Source organism: Microtus ochrogaster, chromosome 24 (assembly GCF_000317375.1).
Source record: "Microtus ochrogaster isolate Prairie Vole_2 chromosome 24, MicOch1.0, whole genome shotgun sequence".
NCBI classification, from domain to species: domain Eukaryota; kingdom Metazoa; phylum Chordata; class Mammalia; order Rodentia; family Cricetidae; genus Microtus; species Microtus ochrogaster.
In genome coordinates, this window is record NC_022024.1 from 28,426,493 (window position 1) to 28,446,663 (window position 20,171).

General features: G+C 43.5%; 2 protein-coding genes across 3 annotated transcripts in view; one reads left to right on the forward strand and one right to left on the reverse strand.

The window, feature by feature from the left end:
- The window catches only part of Metap2 (methionyl aminopeptidase 2), a 32,220-nt gene extending 25,881 nt beyond the window's left edge, over window positions 1-6,339 (forward strand). Inside the window, exons 7-10 of the mRNA XM_026784445.1 lie at window positions 727-823; window positions 4,498-4,601; window positions 4,844-4,959; window positions 5,674-6,339. Coding sequence (XP_026640246.1) covers window positions 727-823; window positions 4,498-4,601; window positions 4,844-4,959; window positions 5,674-5,926 — 570 coding nt within the window. The 3' untranslated portion in view covers window positions 5,927-6,339. The remainder of the gene's footprint in view (window positions 1-726; window positions 824-4,497; window positions 4,602-4,843; window positions 4,960-5,673) is intronic.
- Window positions 6,340-9,763: 3,424 nt separating this feature from the next.
- Window positions 9,764-19,687, reverse strand: Usp44 (ubiquitin specific peptidase 44). 2 transcript variants are annotated; one of them, XM_026784563.1, is made up of 6 exons: window positions 19,030-19,687; window positions 18,254-18,993; window positions 14,903-15,101; window positions 13,507-13,615; window positions 11,326-11,531; window positions 9,764-10,016 (listed from the first exon to the last, which is right to left on the reverse strand). In XM_026784563.1, exons 1-6 carry the CDS (start codon window positions 19,661-19,663, stop codon window positions 9,817-9,819), a joined length of 2,088 nt encoding a protein of 695 aa, XP_026640364.1. In that variant the 5' UTR covers window positions 19,664-19,687; the 3' UTR covers window positions 9,764-9,816. The 2 variants fall into 2 exon arrangements, with proteins under 2 accessions (XP_026640364.1, XP_005358211.1); XM_005358154.3 differs by having other exon boundaries at window positions 18,254-19,687.
- Between the last annotated feature and the right edge of the window lie 484 nt (window positions 19,688-20,171).

Here is a 20,171-nt window from a genome sequence, read left to right on the forward strand (position 1 = left end):
ACACACACACACACACACACACACACACACACACACACAATGTTGCCTTGGCTGCCTCTAACTTGGACTCAGGCTTCTTTCTGGAGAGCTTCCATCTTCTGAGAATGTGGAACTACAGGGATGTACCACTGTGTATCCCCCTTGTGGTTGGAGCACTGCTGCTGTCTAAAAGAATTGATTGAACTAACTTTACCGCCTGATGCGTTTTCTGGAGGTTTTAAGATGATTGACCCCAAGATTCCTACCATGAGATCAGATTCTGCTAGTGCATTTTGCTTAAGCAGAGATTCCTGGTAGATTCCCGAATATAAATGATTTTAAATATTATGTGCATGAGTATTTTGCCTGCATTATTTAAGCGCACTACGTGTGTGCATTGCTTTCAGAGGCCAGAAGAGGGTGTCAGATCCCCTGGAACTGGAGTTACAGTTGAGCTCTCTCATGCTGGGTGCTGATTACCAAATGAGGTTTCCTCTACAGGAGGAACAAGTTCTCTTAGCTACTGAATCATCTCTCCAGCTGCCACCACGCCATTGTAATTCATTATATTCCTTACGTTTCTCCAAATAAACCATACTGCAGATCTTACAGGCAAAGAAAATTTGGGTCTAATTGGTTGTGTGTAATTAAACATCCTTCACAAAGTCTTATCTAATTATTTGTAATATACAAATTAGTTTTTCTGGTTGTCCTTTATTGCAAAATTAAAATACACATTATTTTTAGTGTGCTGGGATTGATGTTCGTCTCTGTGATGTTGGTGAAGCCATTCAAGAAGTTATGGAGTCCTATGAAATAGAACTAGATGGGAAGACTTATCAAGGTAGGTCCTTTACAGTAGGCTTCGGGTCAGCTCGTGTGTGGGAGCAGTGCTGTGGGAGCTTTCTGGGAACTTTTTGAGCCAATTAGTAGCTACGAGGACGTCCACATTTGAACCAGGCTTCTGGGACATTGTGGATGAGTGAGGAGATCATGGTTCTGCAGAATTCGGAGGCTGGTTAATCTGCTGTCTTCAGCTGCTGCTGTGCGGTTGTCAGAGCCGTCACTTGTGCTTTGTGGTGCTCTGCATCCGTCACTCCAGGTCTGTCTGATCATCTGGCCACACTCCTCCTTTCTCTGTTTAATGCTGTTCTAAAAGTCATGAGATTGCAGGAGGGGTCTTAGAAATTAAGTGGAAGACTGGGGGAGTAAATTTGAAAAAAAAAAAAAACCATTTTGCATGTCTGAAATTCTCAAAAGAATAAGAATATTATAGTTAAATAAAAATAAAAAGGAGAAATTGACTGAATCTTCTTAAGTCTAAGTAAATAAAAGAGTTAAAAAGAAAAAACTATTAGGGTCTGGAGAGATGGCCCAGAGGTTAAGAGCAGCTCTTTAGAGGTCGTGAGTTCAATTCTCCGGCAACCACATGGTGGTTCATAATTATCCGTAATGTGATATGGTGCCCTCTTGTGGCATTCAGGTATGCATGCAGGCAGAACACTGTATCCATAATAAATAAATATTAATAAAAAAAACCCAAACTTTATTTTCTTTATGTTTTAGAGATAGGTTCTCATTGTATCCAGTGTTGGCCTTGAGATAGGTTCTCATTGTATCCAGTGTTGGCCTTGAAACTGTTAAGCCAAGGGTGACTTGTTCTTTGGTTTGTTTTTGTCTTTTTGGGGAATAGTTGGCTAAGACTTAGAATAGTGCTGTATACGCTTTAAAATAAATTTACCTGATTATAAGTTTTTTTGTTTTTTTTAAAAGATAATTGAGGGGCTGGAGAGATGGCTCAGTGGTTAAGAGCATTGCCTGCTCTTCCAAAGGTCCTGAGTTCAATTCCTGGCAACCACATGATGGCTCACAACCATCTGTAATGAGGTCTGGTGCCCTCTTCTGGCCTGTAGATATACACACAGACAGAATATTGTACACATAATAAATAAATATTTTTTTTTAAAAAAAAAGATAATTGATACTGTTCTATTGTTATCCCACTAGTTTTGTTTGTTTTTTGGGGGTTTTGCTCTGTTTTTCCTTTTTTCTTTTTAGGCCTACATTGTTCACATGATGAGACTACAATAATCAACAAATCTTAAAAAAAAAATACAACCTGAAATTGAACAGTTTTGACTAAAGAGCTCCTTTCTTCTCCCATTAAACCTAATATTCTAGAACTGTCTACTTGTTAGGTCATAGACATTGTACTGCAGCGGGGATTAATTATACCAGCTGCAGCTTCTTCCTTTCCAGGACTGAGGCAACCAGCATTCCATTCTTGTATGTGGCCCTGGTCCTATCACTAAGAAGCTAAACGCGTAGCATGTAGCAGTCCCCTAGTGGGGAGGTACAGAGGACTCACTTCCAGTTGGTCAGGCCTGCCTAGCCCGAGTGTAGGTTTTGTGATCTACCTGGTGTATAGATCAACAACACCACTCTGAATGTTGGCTTCCTCCTGCATTCCCAGTGCAGACCTAATGGGTCCCCTTCACTGTCGTCACCTGGGTGTTCTTGCAGTCTCCTGTCTGCACATTGCTGCCGAGGTGTCTCCAGTTTCTCTTCTCTTTCCTGTGCCTGGTGTTATTCCCAGGGCGGGAAGTTATCCTAGTATGAATCGCAGGAGTTAGCCTAGGTTGGGGTTTGGCCTTGACCTTGCTCTGGGCAACCTGGACCCTCCTCTTCTGTGATTTCTTGGGTATCATACTTCTTGTGAGCCTTCCTAAACAGACACCGGTTTGCAGATGAGTTTCCTGAAGGTCTCTCCCTGGTTGTAGGTAGAGCTTATTATTCTAAAGATTCCACTACAGAGATGTAGCTAGGGCTTCGGTTGCAGAAATGGTAGTGTCTTTCTCATCTAATTCTCAGTGGGGACAGCTGTCCAGCAGTCTGGACAGGGTCCTTGTTCCTCTCTGGAGTGTCTTCTGACTTGACCTTCTCCCTTCTCCTTCATTTATACTAATAACAATGCATACGCTAAAATTTCACCTCCCCAATTGAACTTATGATGTCGTTATTTCATTGTTTTATTTCTTTTTAAAATCTTGATATATAATTCTGCTCTTGAAGAAAGGTGCCTTCTTATCAATGCTTCAGAAACTACATAGCTAGATTTCCTAAAGTTGTGGAACATAATTAACATTGAAATGCACAAAACATAAGAATTGACTTGTCACCGGGCGATGGTGGCGCACGCCTTTAATCCCAGCACTCGGGAGGCAGAGGCAGGCAGATCTCTGTGAGTTCGAGACCAGCCTGGTCTACAGAGCGAGTTCCAGGACAGGCTCCAAAAGCCACAGAGAAACCCTGTCTCGAAAAACCAAAAAAAAAAAAAAAAAAAATTGACTTGTCAATTGAAGACCGTTTAACTGTATCCCTTGCGAGAAGTCTTCGCTTCCCAGAAGGCCTCCAAGCTCGTCATATGCTCTTATGCTCTGTAGCACCTCCCACTGTTACACCCCCAACACCACTGCACTGGGGGTAAATGGGAACTGAAGGTCAGGCAGAGCTTAGCCACCCTCACCTTTCCAGTCAGAGCAGCAATGCTCCAGTGAGCTATGGGCATCAGTGCTGGTGTGGCGTCTGCTTCTCTGTCTTTACTAATTACATGTTCCTAAGGAGCAGTTAGACTTGAGATTTGAGCCTGTGTATACATGGAAACGTATAGTGTGCCTCTAGTGCCGTTAATCATTCCATATTGTTTAGTCTACGTATTCCTTGCTTTCTGTTTTCATCTTGGAGTAATGTTCCAGGCTGTGACTTTATTGTGTGGTTGCAGGAAATTGAGTTTGTTTTGTAACATTTAAAACAGTACAATTTAAATTTTTGTAAGATTGGTTTGATAGTGTCCCTGCCTTCACATTATCTTTTGTTTTAATATATATCCTTAAGGTTCTTATTTCTAAATACAGTATCACCTATAATTTATTTTTTCTTCCATTCTCCTCTTTGGTGATTTTTAATGATGTGTTTGTGTAACTGGGTTTGTGCAGACGATTACCAGTGCCCATGGAAGCCAGAAGGCATTGGATCTTCTGGAGCTGGAATTTGAGGTAGTTGAGCCACCTGACATGGGTGCTGGGAATTAACTTTGGTCCTCTTCAAGAGCAGAACGCACTCTTTAGCAGCTGATTCTTCTCCAGCCATCTCTTTGGTACTTAATAAAACAAACTACCTTTTTTTTTTTACACTTTATCTCTGTGAGAGCCTTGATTTTGTTTGTTTGTAGCTAACCTTAAACTTGGAGATCTACCTGCCTCTGCCTCTCAAGTGCTGGGATTTTTTTAATGGTTATGCACCACCATGTGGTTGCTGGGAGTTGAACTCAGGACCTCTGGAGGAACAGCCAGTGCTCTTAGCCACTGAGCCATCACCCCAGCCCCCAAGTGCTGGGATTTAAGTGTGTGCCACAACTCTTGCTCAGTGTCTTTAGTGTAAATGCTTAAACTCTACCAAAAGGCTAAGAATCTGTTTACCCTTGAGAGAGCCTAAACATTTATTTCTTTATTATGACAGTGAAACCCATCCGTAATCTAAATGGACATTCAATTGGACCTTATAGAATACACGCTGGGAAAACGGTGCCCATTGTGAAAGGAGGGGAGGCAACAAGAATGGAGGTATGTGAGTCATTCCCACTAACAAGGGGCGCTGGTGTGCTAGGAAGGTACACTACTGCTGTCCCCCTTCAAACTCCCACCCCAGCCCATGTCAGTTTTGATAAGGGATATCCAGTGACAAAGGCTGAGCAGCCAGGCCGAGTAAGACTTTGAGAAGCCTATTTCCTGTTACTTCTTTATTTTGTGGGAAGCTGATTAGTTGTGAATTGTTTTTTTCTCTTTGGTCCTTCTGTGTTTTGAAGGAAGGAGAGGTGTATGCCATTGAGACCTTTGGTAGCACAGGAAAGGGTGTTGTTCATGACGACATGGAATGCTCACACTACATGAAAAACTTCGATGTGGGACACGTGCCAATAAGGTGAGACTATCGATCTCTTCCAGGGTAACAGTAGGACAGACATACTGGGTGAGATAGTTATAAATGCTACAGTTGGGAGTCTTGTCATTGAGTCCTTTGGGTTTCTGTAATACAACAGAAAAATTACCATGGGGTGAAAATGAGAGTGGCAAACATTCAAACAGTTACTGATAATGCAGTATTTGTTTCCTGGCATTCTAGGTTTAGGAGGGTCTTGTCTACCACCCCACTCCCCCTTGGCTTTTTGAGACAGGGTTTCTCTGTAGCTTTGGAGCCTGTCCTGGAACTAGCTCTTGTAGACCAGGCTGGCCTCAAATTCAGAGATCCGCCTGCCTCTGCCTCCCAAGTGCTGGGATTAAAGGCGTGCGCCACCACTGCCCGGGTTATTTAATGTTTTTCCTATTGGTAAGTGTCCTATCCCAGTTGACATTGTTTTTTAACTCTTGATAGAGATTGGTTGTAGGTTGGATTCATGCTTTCATGGGAGAGTCTTCCAACTTCTATAATTCTCATTTAGGAATTTAGCACACTTAAGTGATCTTCAGCAGGTCATGCTCAGCTGTGTCTTTGGGCCATTACATATTTCAGTAATTATCAGTAAAGGAATTGTTAGTGTTGTGAACTCAAAGTCCAGGTGCAGCACTAAGATTTGAATCTTATAATGGGGGAATTGATTAGTTACCCAGCTATTAATCTTTGCTTTTCTCCTCTTAGGCTTCCAAGAACAAAACATCTGTTAAATGTCATCAATGAAAACTTTGGCACCCTTGCCTTCTGCCGCAGATGGCTGGATCGGTTGGGCGAAAGTAAATACTTAATGGCTCTGAAGAATCTGTGTGACTTGGGCATAGTAGATCCATACCCACCACTGTGTGACATCAAAGGGTCGTACACAGCACAGTTTGAACACACCATACTGTTGCGTCCAACTTGTAAAGAAGTCGTCAGCAGAGGAGATGATTATTAAACTCGTCCAAAGCCAACTCAACTTTGTTTTCTAAGCTTTGTTGGAACACATTATACCACAAGTAATTTGCAACATGTTGTCTGTGTTAACAGTGGACCTGTGTAGTACCTTTATCCATGTTTCAAGGAGTTTGATCAAAGGCAGACTGTCTACATGTAATTAACCCAGGAAAAGGCTTTCAAGACTTTGATGTTAACTGTTTCCCCCGTCTAGGAAACGCTCTGCTCCCTAGTTAGGAATTAGTTACACACTTTGTTTTGAAGACCTAAGCGATGCTTTTTGGATATTTATATTGCCATATTCCTACTTGAATGCTTTGAATGACTGCATACATCCAGTTCTGCACCTGTGCCCTCTGGTGTTGCTTTTTAACCTTCCTGAAGTCCATTTTCTAAATAAAAACATTTTCAGATCTGAGAGCTACATTTTAATGTCTATAGTTGTAATTCTAAGCAGAAAGTGGTTAAAGTATAGATGCTGTTCTTTATGCGGGCTGTGTATACCTACAGATCTTCTGCAGGCAAGATGTCTGTCAGGTCTTCAAATGTGTGGAGTTGAGCAAAAAGGAGTACGCCTCCTTAGGGACGCTTTGATTTTTTTGTAGAAGCATGTTTAACATTAGTCTTCTTTCTTGTCATTGAGAAGGTGTACTTATTTACACATCGTGGGGAAAGATTGTGCCAACTTTAAAAACCTTCATGAATGAAAGTCCCTTAACTCAGTGGTCATATTTATAGGGTATGTAGTCAACAAATTAGGTAACAAAAACAACATTAAAGCCATAAGCAAGAGAAGTTTGGATCTTGTTCTAGTTAGAAAAGCTAACTTGAAATTGAACTTTTTTCTTCATAAGCCAAATACTCAACATTCATGGCCCTTAGCAAATTAAGCATCTTAACATCCCAGATTACACTCTACTGTGGTGGTGCACACCTTTAATCCCAGCACTCAGGAGGCACAGGCCTGATCTACAGAACAAGTTCCAGGACAGCCAGGGCTTTACAGAGAAACCCTGTCTCAAGCCTTCCTCCCCCGAAATGAGGTCCTTTTATAAAGTCAGGGGTGTTATTTTGAATGTAAGGATACAAAGATTAGCTTGTTTGGAAACCCAGTTATTTAACTACTTAGATTCTTAAATGTGGTTTGATACAAATGTTCCATCATAGTTTGCTTTTGTTACTTGTCCAGATAGAGCCTTAATTTGTATATGCCTTAGCACAGTGATGCTTTATTGCCTCTGGGATGCTATGTGGTTTTCATTTTGTTTGACATGGTCCCTGAAGAAGAGAAACAAGATTTATGGACCCGGATCGTATTCTGCCTGAATATCTGCTCTTTCTATGTTCCAGCTCTAAGTGAATGCTGCTTTTCTTTGTGGGGAACAACCTAGTTTTCAGCTGTGTGTTTACAATGCTATTGTTCACATTGCTGCTCTTGAATACAATGTCTGTTTTGACACGTTGTGCAGGATGCTCCCCAGCTGGCTCCTTCTGTGGCTCTGGATTCACAGGCAGGTGATTTGAGCAGCTTGAGTCATATCCGAAGTCAGGATTTTCAAAACTGACTCCTAATGAAGCGCTTTAGGGTTTTCCAAGGTCTTTCTCAGCACATTCTCCTTCGTGCGGCCCAAACTTAGAAAGCTGTTGGGAGCATCATTCTGTCCCCAGATGGCTGGAAGTGGTATGGCCTTATAGTGGTTCTCTACCTTCCTAATGCTGTGACCCTTCAATATATAGTTCCTCATGTTGTGGTGACCCAACATAAAATGACTTCATAACTGTTATTTTGCTATTATTGTAAGTCGTAACGTAAATAATCTGTTTTCGGATGGTCTTAGGCGACCCACAGGTTGAAACCTGCTGTTGAAGGAAAGCTGGCACGCAGAAGAACCCTCCTTACTAGCTTTCATTCCTCCAAGTCATTGTTGCTTTTAGCGATGGGTCTCTTACTGGCAACAAGTCTTAGTTTGCTGTTAGCAGTGGTGCCTTCAGTAAACTATTTACAACCCAAACTATTGGGTTTTTTTCGTTATTATTAAAACAACTTAGAATGTAGGTATCATGTTGAGATCTCAGGAATTTAATAAGAAATCTAAGTTTCTGTTCATCATTTGGGTTTTGTTTTTTCAAATTGCTCTCCTCTTTTCCCCCCTAAAGAGCAATTTTAGATTCACAACACAATCTAGTGAGAAAGTACTATAGTTCTCTGGTGTGCTACCCCAACACATGCTTAAGCCCAGGTCACCTTTGTGGTGACAGACAGCAGCACTTTGTGTTCTGTGCTTCTAAAAGTTAGGAACAGTCCTTTAATCCCAGCACTCAGGCAGAGGCATGTGGTTCTCTGTAAATTCAAGGCCAGCCTGGTCTACAAAGCGAGCTCCAGGTCAGCCAGGGCTACACAGAGAAACCCTGTCTCCAAAACGAAGAAAAACAACCCACTAAAGAAAAAAACAATCCTCAAAATTAAAGGCTAGACTTGGTACCTTTACCACATAAATCTTTAATGAGGTACAGTTAACAGTTTAGGCAACAGTTTGCATAGGTATTGGTAAATGCACATCTTCAGGCCTGACTAATACCCAGCTGTATTTGGAACAAGTGATTTGTCGACACTCTTGTTGCAGCTGTCAGCTGCCCCAGGTGACACTACTCTCAGAGACCTGCTAGTGAGATCGCTTTCTGGCTTTGAAAGTAAGCTGTTAATAAACCCATGTTAGCAAAAAAGGAAAGGGACGAAGGCTCAACCAGTGGCTGACAGGGACCTTGAGGTGTTAGAGACTGATTCGTAGGTTGGTGGAGCACCCCTTTCTGAATAAATGAAGCTGGCAGCACCAAGGCTTTCCTTAGAACACAGCAAAAGAATTTTCTTGCTTTCAATAAAATTCAAGTTTACATAGTGTTTTTAAAGAGGTAACCCTGGCCCTAAGAGGGTCCCAGTAGTTACATAATCCTAGCAAGAATAAAAGATTGATGCATAGGTTACTTTGGGGGAAAAAATGAGGTCCTGGTTATAGTAAATCACTCACTGGTCTTGAACAGTTTCTTCTGCCCTAAGCTTTTCTCCCCCTCTTGAAGACTTTTATTCCTTTGAACTAAAAATCTCAAGCATTTAAGAGCTCTACTAATGTAATTAAACACAAAATCAACTCATTCTCAAGATAAACTACATTTGTATGAGATCATCATATATTAGTTTGCTAAACTCAAGCTCTTGTGACTTCTTTATTAGAAGTGTGTTCCACTGCCCACGGTTCCAAAGTTCATTTAAGTACACCGTTATGAATCTGCTGTTTTTCTTATGAGTTTGTACTCGATAAAGAACAATCACGGAAGCAATAAACTATATAGTGAAAGACCAGCAACTGCATTAAGTCTGTTCCAGCCTTGTGCTTCTGCACGTAGCCTCAGGAATAACCTTGCTGTTTGACTTCTGGTCTGTTTGCCTTTAAGGGGACAGAACTGAAGTGACTGTATCAATGGCTTTCTTAGTCAGACTCTGAAGAACATACCCTTCCTATGTACTTAGATCTATAGAAAACAGCTACAAAAGATAAACAATATATATAAAATGATGCCACTTGAATTTCTTTAGTAGATTGCACAAATTCATGATTTGAGGCAATTAAGACATCAAAATATAAGAGGTAAACAATAGCCTGAGGTAAACAATAAAAGTATAAAACTCAAGTAATTGAAAAATGTTTAGTTGGCCTATATTTGATATACATATATTTATAGTATGTAACAAACACAAAACCTTTGTAGTTAAATACAAAATGTCTAAACGTAGCATGCACTGATCATAATTAAAAAATAAAAACAATGAGGCTCAGCATCGTAAGTCAGCCCATTTAAAAAGTATATATACAAATAATGAGCGCCCACTCTGGATCAGCTAAGGACTTCATTAGAAGAGGCGTCGGTTTCTTCACTGTGATACTGGCTACTGGACAAGAGCTCAGGAGGCAGAAGTTTAGAATGTCCGTTCTCAATAACTTGCTGGGTATAAAATAAGATATAAGCTTGGGCCTTGCGTACTTCATCCATAGTGCACATGCTTAGCTTGGAATCGTTACAGTGGACCCAGAACCCTAGAGTGAAGCAAAGAGAGTGGACGTTTGTAAGAGTTCCAAACGTGTCTACTACAAAAGCCTGTGTAATGGAGTTTCCTGAAGGAAAGGTAACGGCTGCTTCATTTTCCTTATAATGGGAGAGTGTTACTCTAGTGTTGGGGAATGTTATTTTCAGGTGTGTGACTTCTGTTTATGCTGCATTTGTTTAACTCTGTGAAGCTGTGTTACTTTGCCTGTCTAAAGCACCTGATGGTCTAATACAGAGATGAATGGCCAGTAGTGAGGCAGGAGCAAGGATAGGCGGGGCTGGCAGGTAGAGAGGATAAAGAGAACCAAGGAAGAGGCGCAGCAAGAGAACAAGGAGAAGACACCAGGGACCAGCCATCCAGCCAGTTCCGGGGAGAGAGAAGTAAAGAAAGGTACGAAATAGAGAAAGATAAAACCCCAGAGGCAAAAGGAAGTCAGGATAATTTTAAGATAAGAAAAGCAGGCAAGAAACAAGCCAAGCTAAGGTTGGGCATTCATAACAAAGAAGTAAGCCTCTGTGTGATTTATTTGGGAGCTGGGTGGTGGGGCCCCTCAAAAAGCCAAAAGAGTTAAGACTTCACACAATACTCTAGAATTCTTTTAGGTTTCTTTTATGGCATAGCCTATTTTATTAGTTTGGAGTTACAGAATCAAAGACAATGTATTTGGCATGCTCCATTCCCAATGGAAATACTAAGTAATTAATGCTTCAGCCACTTCCTACAAAACACAGTATACCCTAGTAGTTTCCTTTGTAGAAGAGCCAGGCTTTTTGCTGTCTGCACTGCTAGGGTGTGTGTATGTACGTGTGTTCATTTTTCAGTGGTCCAGTCACCTCTGCTAGGAAAAGGATTTTGCATGTTAAAGTTGAACAAATATCTGTTCTACCAGGTCATTAGATACCTTGTTCTTTGATGAACCAGTGAACATAGGAATTATGACTTTTAGAAAAACTGGCCAGTACTGGGCCTAGTGTGGGAGATAGAGGCAGGGGTATCTCTGAGTTTGAGGCCAGTCTGGCCCTTGTGTATGGCACACGTCTTTAATCCCAGCACTTGGGAGGCCGAGTTCAAGGCCAGCTTGGTACCCATAGGAAATTCGGAAACAGCCAGAGTTCCATAGAGTATGAATTCCAAGCCTGTAGAATACTTTCTATGCCCCTGCCCCTATCAACCAGCAGCACTGACTGCGGAAAGCCTTTGTCTAGAAAGACGGCAGATGGTCAGGTGACTCAGTTTAGAAATTGCTAAGCACAAGCTTCAATTCTAACCCAAGATGGGATCGTTTTCCTTGGCTTTACCTCCTTCAGAATTGTAGCAGTAGGCAGTGTAGTGTCCTGAGCCAGATCCTTTCCCGTGGTGGATCACTACAGCAGATAAAGTGTAGATAAAGCATTCTGGTCTGAGCGCTTTCAGGGACTCCCTGCAGCAATAGGGCTCCATGTTTAAGATTTCCTCAAAGACAACATGAACACCAATTTTCTCTCGGTTATTACGTCCTGACCATCTGGGAACAAACCAAAGGGAAACAATCAAGGGGAGAAAGTTTGCCATATGTTAGCCTGGACAGCTTTAACAGTGGATCCCAGAAACCATGAAATATGAAGACTAAACGTAGCCTGTTGTAATAGGTGCAGCGGGGCTGCGTCCCCAGCACCCCAGCCACTTGACTAGCTTATGCCCCGAAATAATTACACGGACACTGTATTCATTTAATCACTGCTTGGCCATTTCTATCTAGCCTCTTCTAGGCTAACTCTCGCACCTGGACTAGCCCATCTCTAATAATCTGCTGTAGCCCACAAGGTGGCTTACCAGGGAGATTCTAGTCTACGTCCATCCTGGGTCGGAGCTTCATCGCTTGTGCCTCAGAGAGCAGAGCTCTCACCTCTGCCCACAAGAGTGGAGCATCGTGCCTCTCTGAGGCATCTGCCCCCAAGAGGAGAGCTGTCGAGTCTGCCCTCACTTCCTCTTCCGCCCAGCATTCCGTTCTGTCCACTCCTCCCACCTATGCTTTAACCTATCAGGGCAAGCAGCTTCTTTATTTAATTAACCAATGACCTTCCTCCATCAGTAGCCTTTCAATACTGAGTTGGCTGTACGGGGATTTAGGCTTACTTTGCAAAAAAGTCCCATCAAGATTGCTTCATTAGTTTAAGAATGCATACATGTTGTGCTGGGAATCCTGTTGGGGCCTTGGACTTGCTAGGCAAGCATTTGACCATTGTATCCCCAACCCTTCCATCAGTTTGTTACCATATGGAATTTTGTTGTTTTTTGTTTTCAAAAGTTCTCATGTAGTCAAGTCCTGAATTCCCAAATGTGTTTTTTTCTAACTTCTAAGTGGGATTACAGGCTTAAAATAATTGTCTTTAATATAGAAATAAAACTTAGAATAGCAGACAAGGAGGACTACTGAGAACTCAAGAACAATGGCAATGGGTTTTGATCCTACTGCACATACTGGCTTTGGGGAGCCTAGGCAGTTTGGATGCTCAACTTACTAAACCTGGATGGAGGTGGGCGGTCCTTGGACTTCCCACAGGTCAGGGAAACCTGATTGCTCTTCAAGCTGATGAGGGAGAGGGACTTGATCGGGGGAGGGGGAGGGAAATGGGAGGCGGTGGCGGGGAGGAGGCAGAAATCCTTAATAAATAAATAAATTAAAAAAAATAGTAATAAAAATGTAAAATTCTGACTTTCAAAAAAAAGAAATAAAACTTAGAAAATTATAGCTCTACGAGTTTTAAATTATCTGCTGAATGAAAGGACCATCTCAAGTGGGAGGCTTTGATGGGTTGGTATGAGGAAAAAACCACACAGGTATCTCTTAATTCCTAAGAACTCTACACTAAGTAAGGGGATGTCGAGTGACAAATCCCCATAGTGCTACTTTCTCAGTGTGTCCCATTACTGCAGCATTTTATCACTGTTTGGTACAAGAGGGAAAATCACAATCTAGATGTGCGTGATGCTGTGTATACCTGAATATTAAACAATAAATATACTAAATTCACACGAAGCAGGTCACAGTCCCTGCTGGGATATGTGATATACTCGTGGGCACTCAGGAGAAGGGTACTCAATTTGAGGCCAGCCTGGGGTACATTGCACAGCAAGTTCCAGGCTACCCCAGCACTGGCTCAGAAAAACAGTAACAAAGTTGGGTGGTAGGGGTGTGGCCTTTAATCCCAGCACTCGGAAGGCAGAGGTAGGCCTTGTCTACAGAGTGAGTTCCAGGACAGCCAGGACTACACAGAGACCGTGTCTCAAAACCCAATAAAAACAAAACAAAAAAAGCAGCTCAGTTATTGAGTATGGATGATGTCTACTGTTCAAAGATAAAGACAGGAACTATACTTTTCTGCAGGATGTCATCCAGGAACCATAGTCCATCATATATGTACATTAAGTTTAAATAGAAAGAATGACAGGATCACGTGGCAGACAGCTGGCAGACAGCTGGGACTCACATTACTGACCTGAACCGTTTGAGATGTAGTCTGAGAACCTGAGGCAGGTGGCATATCATAAGCTGTTTCTGGGCTGCTGTGAGTACAACTGGTTTTGAAGAAAACTTTCTATGCTGTGCTAAAATACGAGGAAAAAGAAAGAAAACTCAGTTTCATAATACAAGGAAAACTTAAGTAAACTCTTTCACATAACTCTCTTGCTATGTTCAGCCGCAGCAATGTGCTAGAGATGAGCATAGGCTCTGACCCCCACGGAGTGCTTGATTTCAAACAGATGAGTAGTAGTTAGACGTGAGGGTCAGCACAGGACCCAGAGCCCTGTAAGGGGTGGAGAGGACTCAGCACATAAGAGCGGGCACTCTTGCAGAGAATCCAGACTGTATCCCAGGACCCACATAGGGGCTCGCGGCTGCCTGCAGCCACAGCTCCAGGGGATGCCCCGCCCTCTTCTGGCCTCCGTGGGCTCTGCACACATGGTGTGCTTACACACAGGCCAAGCACTCACGCAAAATTAAACTTAGTACACTGCTCTCCTTTAAAGGTAGATTTGACTAAGCCAGTGACAGGAGAACGTTAAATCTTCCCCTACGCATACTTAAATATAAATTTTCCAGACTTGTAAGAAAACTGTCAGTCCGTTAGCTTAGTGCCCAGGCACGCAGGAGTGTACTGCCCAGAGCACGCCTCCACCCTCTTAGCCCCACCCCAGTCCTGGTGCAGCCAAGGGCTGCCTCACTCAGTGCCATGCTGCTCTAGCAAGTAGAACTCTCTAATGTCTACTCAGAGACTGCCCTGGACTCGGCTAGACCATCTCCTCCAGAGCTTCTGCTTGCTGGTCAGCAGCTGTCCTTGGGCTTATATGACAGCTCTGACCATGGCAAGGACAGTAGAGCCTCTCATGTCAGCTCGGGGCAGGTCCCACTAACTACTAGAAGCTTCTCCCCCAGGTATCCAGCTGCTGCTAACTTCAGGACTGCATGGGTATGGCTGCAGGGTGCCCGGCCTATGACTTGTAAACATTCCCCTTCATATATTAAGCATCTATCCAGGCCTGCATTTGTCAGCCTCAACACACACACATGACTACAAGACCATAGCCTACATTTATGATAATGTCTACCCTAGGATTTGGTGATGAGGATGTTTGGGACATTCTACTTTGAGCTGCCATGTGGGTGCTGGGAATCGAATCCTGGCCCTCTAAGAATGCCAGTGATGTCAGCCATTAATCCATCTCTCCAAGAAGAATTTTAGTGCCGTCGATACTGACCATGGCAAAGGAGAAAAATAGTATTTCTTTTGTGGAACTGAAAAATGCGTTTCCATAGCTCCTCTTTAAGCACTTACAGCTCCCTCGTTCTCTACTGCTAACGCAAAAAAGCACAGCGAGCCCGTCTATACTCACAGTTACAGTGGTCACACATGTAGGTTTTCCCCCCTAACGCTTCGGTTTCGGTAAATTTGCCCAACATATCGGTAACTAGGCATGGCTGGGAGGTGGCAGCGTCTTTCCCGCTGCATTGGTATCTCTCGGGGAACTCCAGGGACAGGTCCCAGAACGGTTCTATTGTGTTTGATTTAGTATCACACACGAGACACGTAACCTGCAAAGAGAAACATCGCTCTGGTTTACAATTTTTCTGTCAAAACATGAACTTTCACTCCAGGCCACTGCCAGTGAACCATCCCAATGATGAAGAGCAAGTTTTATAATCTGTCAGGACAGTTAGCCACAATTGTTTTTTTTCTTCAAGAAGATATTTATTAGGGCTGGCAAAATGAGGCACCTGCTGCCAAGTCTGATGAACTGATTTGGATTCTCAGGACCCAAAGGGAGGAAGGAGAAAATATAGTTCTAAGTTGTCCTCTGACATCCAAACACCACACACAGACACACACACACACACACAGACAGACACACAGACACACACACACACACACACAGAGTTAACATTTTAGCCTGTCCTTATAAACTCATTACAAAGGTGGGCTCTGATTACTGGCCCATCAATAATGGCGAAGCACACCTTAACCCCAGGAATGGCTCTCCAAAGCCTGAGGTCACCCAGGTCTACATAGTGAATTCCAGGCCAGTTAATGCTACTCAGTGAGCACTGGCTGCTTTTCCAGAGGTCCCGAGTTCAATTCCTAGCACCCACACGGGGGCCTCACAACCAGCTATAAAGGGATCCAATGCAGTGTGCAGGTGTCTAGACAACAAACTAAGAAAACTCCAATACAGACTTTAGCCGTAATGAACCGACAGAAGGAGCCCTGCTAGAGGTAAGTCTAGAACTCAGCGTGAAGGGCAGGTTCTGAGATGGTCTTGACTTCTAGAAGTCTATTACACGTCTACAGACTGGATATAGGGCTCAGTAGTAGGATGTAAGGCCCCAAAGAGAAGCAAAATGTTTCTATAACAAATTTTATTAAAGATTCACTTAGTTTAAAAGAAAAAAAAAAAGAACTTAGCCACTCTCACACTATACCAGAAATCTAAAATGAGAAAATAACTTACTGAAAACTAAAGTATCAACATTTACCCAAACTACTCCTCTTTAAAATTCTGTGTGTTTGTGTTGTGGGTGTGTGCTTGTGTTGTGGTTGAATGGTGCTCTCTGAAGCCAAAGGTACTGGATTCCCCCAGGGCAGGAGTTACAGGCAGGTTGTGAGCTGCCTGATGTGGGTGCTGGGAACTGAACTTGGGTCCTCTGCAAGAATGATACAGATCTTAACCACTGAGCCAGTTTCCCAGCCCTCAAGCTATTCCCTTTGGATAAAGCAATTCTTGGACTGTGTCACATGGAAAACTGTAGCGAGCTGCGTGGTGTCACACCTGATGGAGATGTATAATTAACTCCTGAGATGGCTAAGGCCTGACCTATGCTATGATCACGCAATGATTATCAGCTGCCTGCATATGCGTGAACCTATGGGCAGTGCCCACCTGGCAGTTCGGGGTTGGCAGCCCATGCCTACTTAAGGGCTGAGAGAGGGTTTGCCCAGGAAGAGAGAGGAGGGGGGGGTTGCCCAGAGAGAGAAAGAGAGAGGAGAGGAAGAGAGATACAATTGTTTTTTTTTTTTTTTTCGAGACAGGGTTTCTCTGTGGTTTTGGGGCCTGTCCTGGAACTAGCTCTTGTAGACCAGGCTGGTCTCGAACTCACAGAGATCCGCCTGCCTCTGCCTCCCAAGTGCTGGGATTAAAGGCGTGCGCCACCACCGCCCGGCCGAGAGATACAATTGTTAAAAAGATCCTGGAATAAACTGCAGTGAGAAGAGCTCCGGTGGTCGTGTCATCCTTGCGGGACGAGGGTGGCCATGACAGAAAACAGGAAAAATACTAACTTATCATGATATAATGAAAAACTGGAAGTAGTACCAAATCTACAACAGAGGGATGGTTAAATAAGTCATGGTATAAGTAGGCAGATACAAAACTGTTTTGAAAAGAACAGTCGAAACGTGTTTCAGAGTTATTTTTAAGGGGACTGAAGAGATGGCTGTGAGTTTGAGGCCAGCCTCGTTTACACAACTCATTCCAGGACAGGCTCCACAGAGAAACCCTGTCCTGAAAAACCAATGACTGGATAGATGAACAAATTAATTAATTAAAAAGTATTGGCTGACCTCCCAGAGGTCATGAATTCAATTCCCAACAACCACATGGTGACTCACAACTATCTCTAACTATGCTACTATACTCCCATGGGATCTGGTGCCTTTTTCTGGTGTCTATAAAACATCCATAGACAAACAAAACACCCATATACATAAAATACATAAATTTTTAAAAATGAAAAAGGATTTGTTTTCAGTGTGTGTACGCATGTGGCAGGTGGAATATGTGTGCATGAATGCAGATGCCCATGGAAGCCAGAAGCGTCGGGTGCCCTGAGGCTGGAGTTAAAGGTGGTTGTGAGCCACCCGCTGTGGGTACTGGGAACCAGACTCCAGCCTTCTGCAAGAGCAGTAACCACTGAACCACCTCTCCAGCCCCTTCCCCCTCAGCTGAGCAGACAAAAAGAAGAGCTGCGTGTTATGGGAAAGAAGGGGACTCATGTCTAGGAACAGTCTACCAGTCCTGGTCAGAGAGCCATGACTAGACAGAATCCATTTTTTTCACAACAAGGAAAAGTGAAAGGAGTCATGGATATAAAGGATTATTAATTAGGATTATTAATCTAAAGAAAGTTATGTTTGTTTACCTTAAAAATATCCCTACTGGGCTGGAGAGATGGCTCAGAGGTTAAGAGCATTGCCTGCTCTTCCAAAGGTCCTGAGTTCAATTCCCAGCAACCACATAGTGGCTCACAACCATCTGTGCCCTTTTTTGGTTTTCAGGCATACACACTGACAGAATATTGTATACATAATAAATAAATAAATAAATAAATAAATAAATAAATATTTTTAATAAAAAATATCCCTACTTATTTAAGCAAAAGCCTCCTGCCCCCCTTCAAGACAGGGTTTCTCTGTGTGGGGCCCTGGCTGTCCTGAAACTTGCTCTATAGAACAGATTCAGAGTTCCACCTGCCTCTACCTCCTGAGTGCTGGGGTTAAAGGTGTGCACCACCACTGCCCGGTTCAAAAGGCCTTTAATTCCACAAATACACGTACGATTCACAGAAAACTGTATGCAAATGGACGATTTTTTTCCTGGAAAAACTTCTTAACTCACTAGCTATATGCGGAATACCCCGTGGTAACTGCACTTTAAGAATATCCTTTAAGAAATCTGGGAAGAAAGCCGTACCTGACTAAGAAGTCGTCCGTGAAAAATGTTATTTACAACATTCAGAACTTGCTCAATCAGTTTTCTTTGGGACGTGGGGATGAGAGCGGGGAACCTGGCTCCCGTGGTCTCCAGTTCGCGCTGTATTTTATCCAGAAGCTCACAGAGAAACTCCTGGGCATCCTGTTGGGCGTAGCCTCGGAAAGCAGGGATCAGCTTCCACACGGAGTGGAGCATAGCAAACGGGGATACCAAGGCCCACTCTCCAGACCACATGACCTGGAACAGCGTGTGTAACTCGTGGCAAAGAGAACTGTACGGTGAACTCGGCTCCCGGGGCTGAATGAGCTCCATGTTTCGGCTCTTGGAGGATCCGCCGCTTAGGACTGAGGAGAAACTTGGGTGTCTGGAGCACGCGAAGCCTTTCTCTTTCTCTTGGCCTTCATGCTTCTGCTGAGCTACCGCAGCTGTGACGGATGAGTGCTTACAGCAGGACTTATCGCTAGCAGCCACAGCCAGCCACTGGTTCAGGTCAAGCTTTAAGAAACACTGCCGGAAAATAAGCAAATGGCTCAACACTTGAAGAATAGAATTCATGTAGCAAGTATTTCCTAAATTCCTCAGTCCTGTTACACCGGGGGTTACTACTGGCCTTCGTCTGATTAAGGAGTCTCTTACTTTTCTAAGTTTGCCGTTGTCCGAGGTAGGTGACAGCGCTTTCTCTTTGGCTGGTACTGCCGGAGCTGGTGGCGGCGCCAGCGCTGGAACCATTTCTATGGCAGCAGGCTCAGTGACGCCCTGTAGGCGTAAACTCTTTCGGGGAGGTGTGTTTTCCAACTCGGCTTTCACCTGCGGCTCCAGCTCTTGTGGCCTTTTCTTCACTTCTCTCTTGGCTACCATTTTCTCCTGAATTTGTTCCTGCCTTTTTCTTCCAATGGCTGACCGTTCAAACCAAGTTCGAAAGATTTTACCCATGAGCGTCCTGGGCCAAAGGGCAGCGCACATTCCGCCTTCATTTCCAGGCTGAGATTGGGCACCATCGTGTAAGGAGGAAGAATCATCACGGGTATCCACAGGTGGTAAAACCCTGCTCCTCTGAACCGCACAGGGGTAATTTCTACTTTTGATTGCACTTAAGGTACTTCGTAGTGACTTCAGGTCTCCGGCTGCAGTATCATTTAGAACATAATCGTTACAAAGATAACAAAAAACGTACATGTCATTCACCTCGAACGCCACGGGATGGCTGCTCTCTTGGAAGTGCTTCAGGGCGTGCTCGGCGATGTACCTTCCGCAGGCGACGTGGGAACAGCTGAGGCAAGCCCAAAGCGACTGGGTTGTGCTGCAGTCCACACAGAACCATTTCTGGGGGTTGAAGATGGAATGACTGTGGGCGAGCTGCAGGTGCTCGATGTGCCTGCACTCGTCCATCGCTAGTACCTCTGCATCATCCAAACAAGTCTCTCCTCATAACCCCGGAGGCACCTGAAAACTAAGCAGACCAAGGTCAAGATCTCAGCCAGGAGCCTCCTTATACTTTCCCAAGACCAACGGTGTAAATTTACTCCTGACCCTTATTTCTGAGATGCTAGGGCTTTGAGTTTCCTCTCTCTCACTCCACTCTTGCCCACGTCTCACTTAGTTTTCTCCCTTGGGTCCGTGTAAAAAAACCTCTCGTTTTTGATTTTCTGTCATCACCTAGTGATGAAAAACTAGTGGCATCTTTTCACTCGATTAGAATATTTTTATCCAACAGACCAACAGCCGTTTCCAAAAGCACGTTCATACATAGATACATACAAATGGATGGATGGATGGATGGATAAAACCAGATAGATAGATGGATAGATAGATAGATAGATAGATAGATAGATAGATAGATAGATGATAGATAAAACCAGATAGATAGATAGATAGATAGATAGATAGATAGATAGAT

What these genes read in the sequence shown, in the direction of transcription:
- Usp44 (XM_005358154.3), bottom strand. Translation starts at nt 19,663, where the DNA reads ATGGACGAGTGCAGGCACATCGAGCACCTGCAGCTCGCCCACAGTCAT. An exon ending in ACGGACGACTTCTTAGTCAG is followed by an intron (nt 15,102 to 18,253) that starts GTACGGCTTTCT and finishes TTCTCTTTGCAG; the next exon opens with GTTACGTGTCTCGTGTGTGA. An exon ending in CATGTGTGACCACTGTAACT is followed by an intron (nt 13,616 to 14,902) that starts GTGAGTATAGAC and finishes CTCGTATTTTAG; the next exon opens with CACAGCATAGAAAGTTTTCT.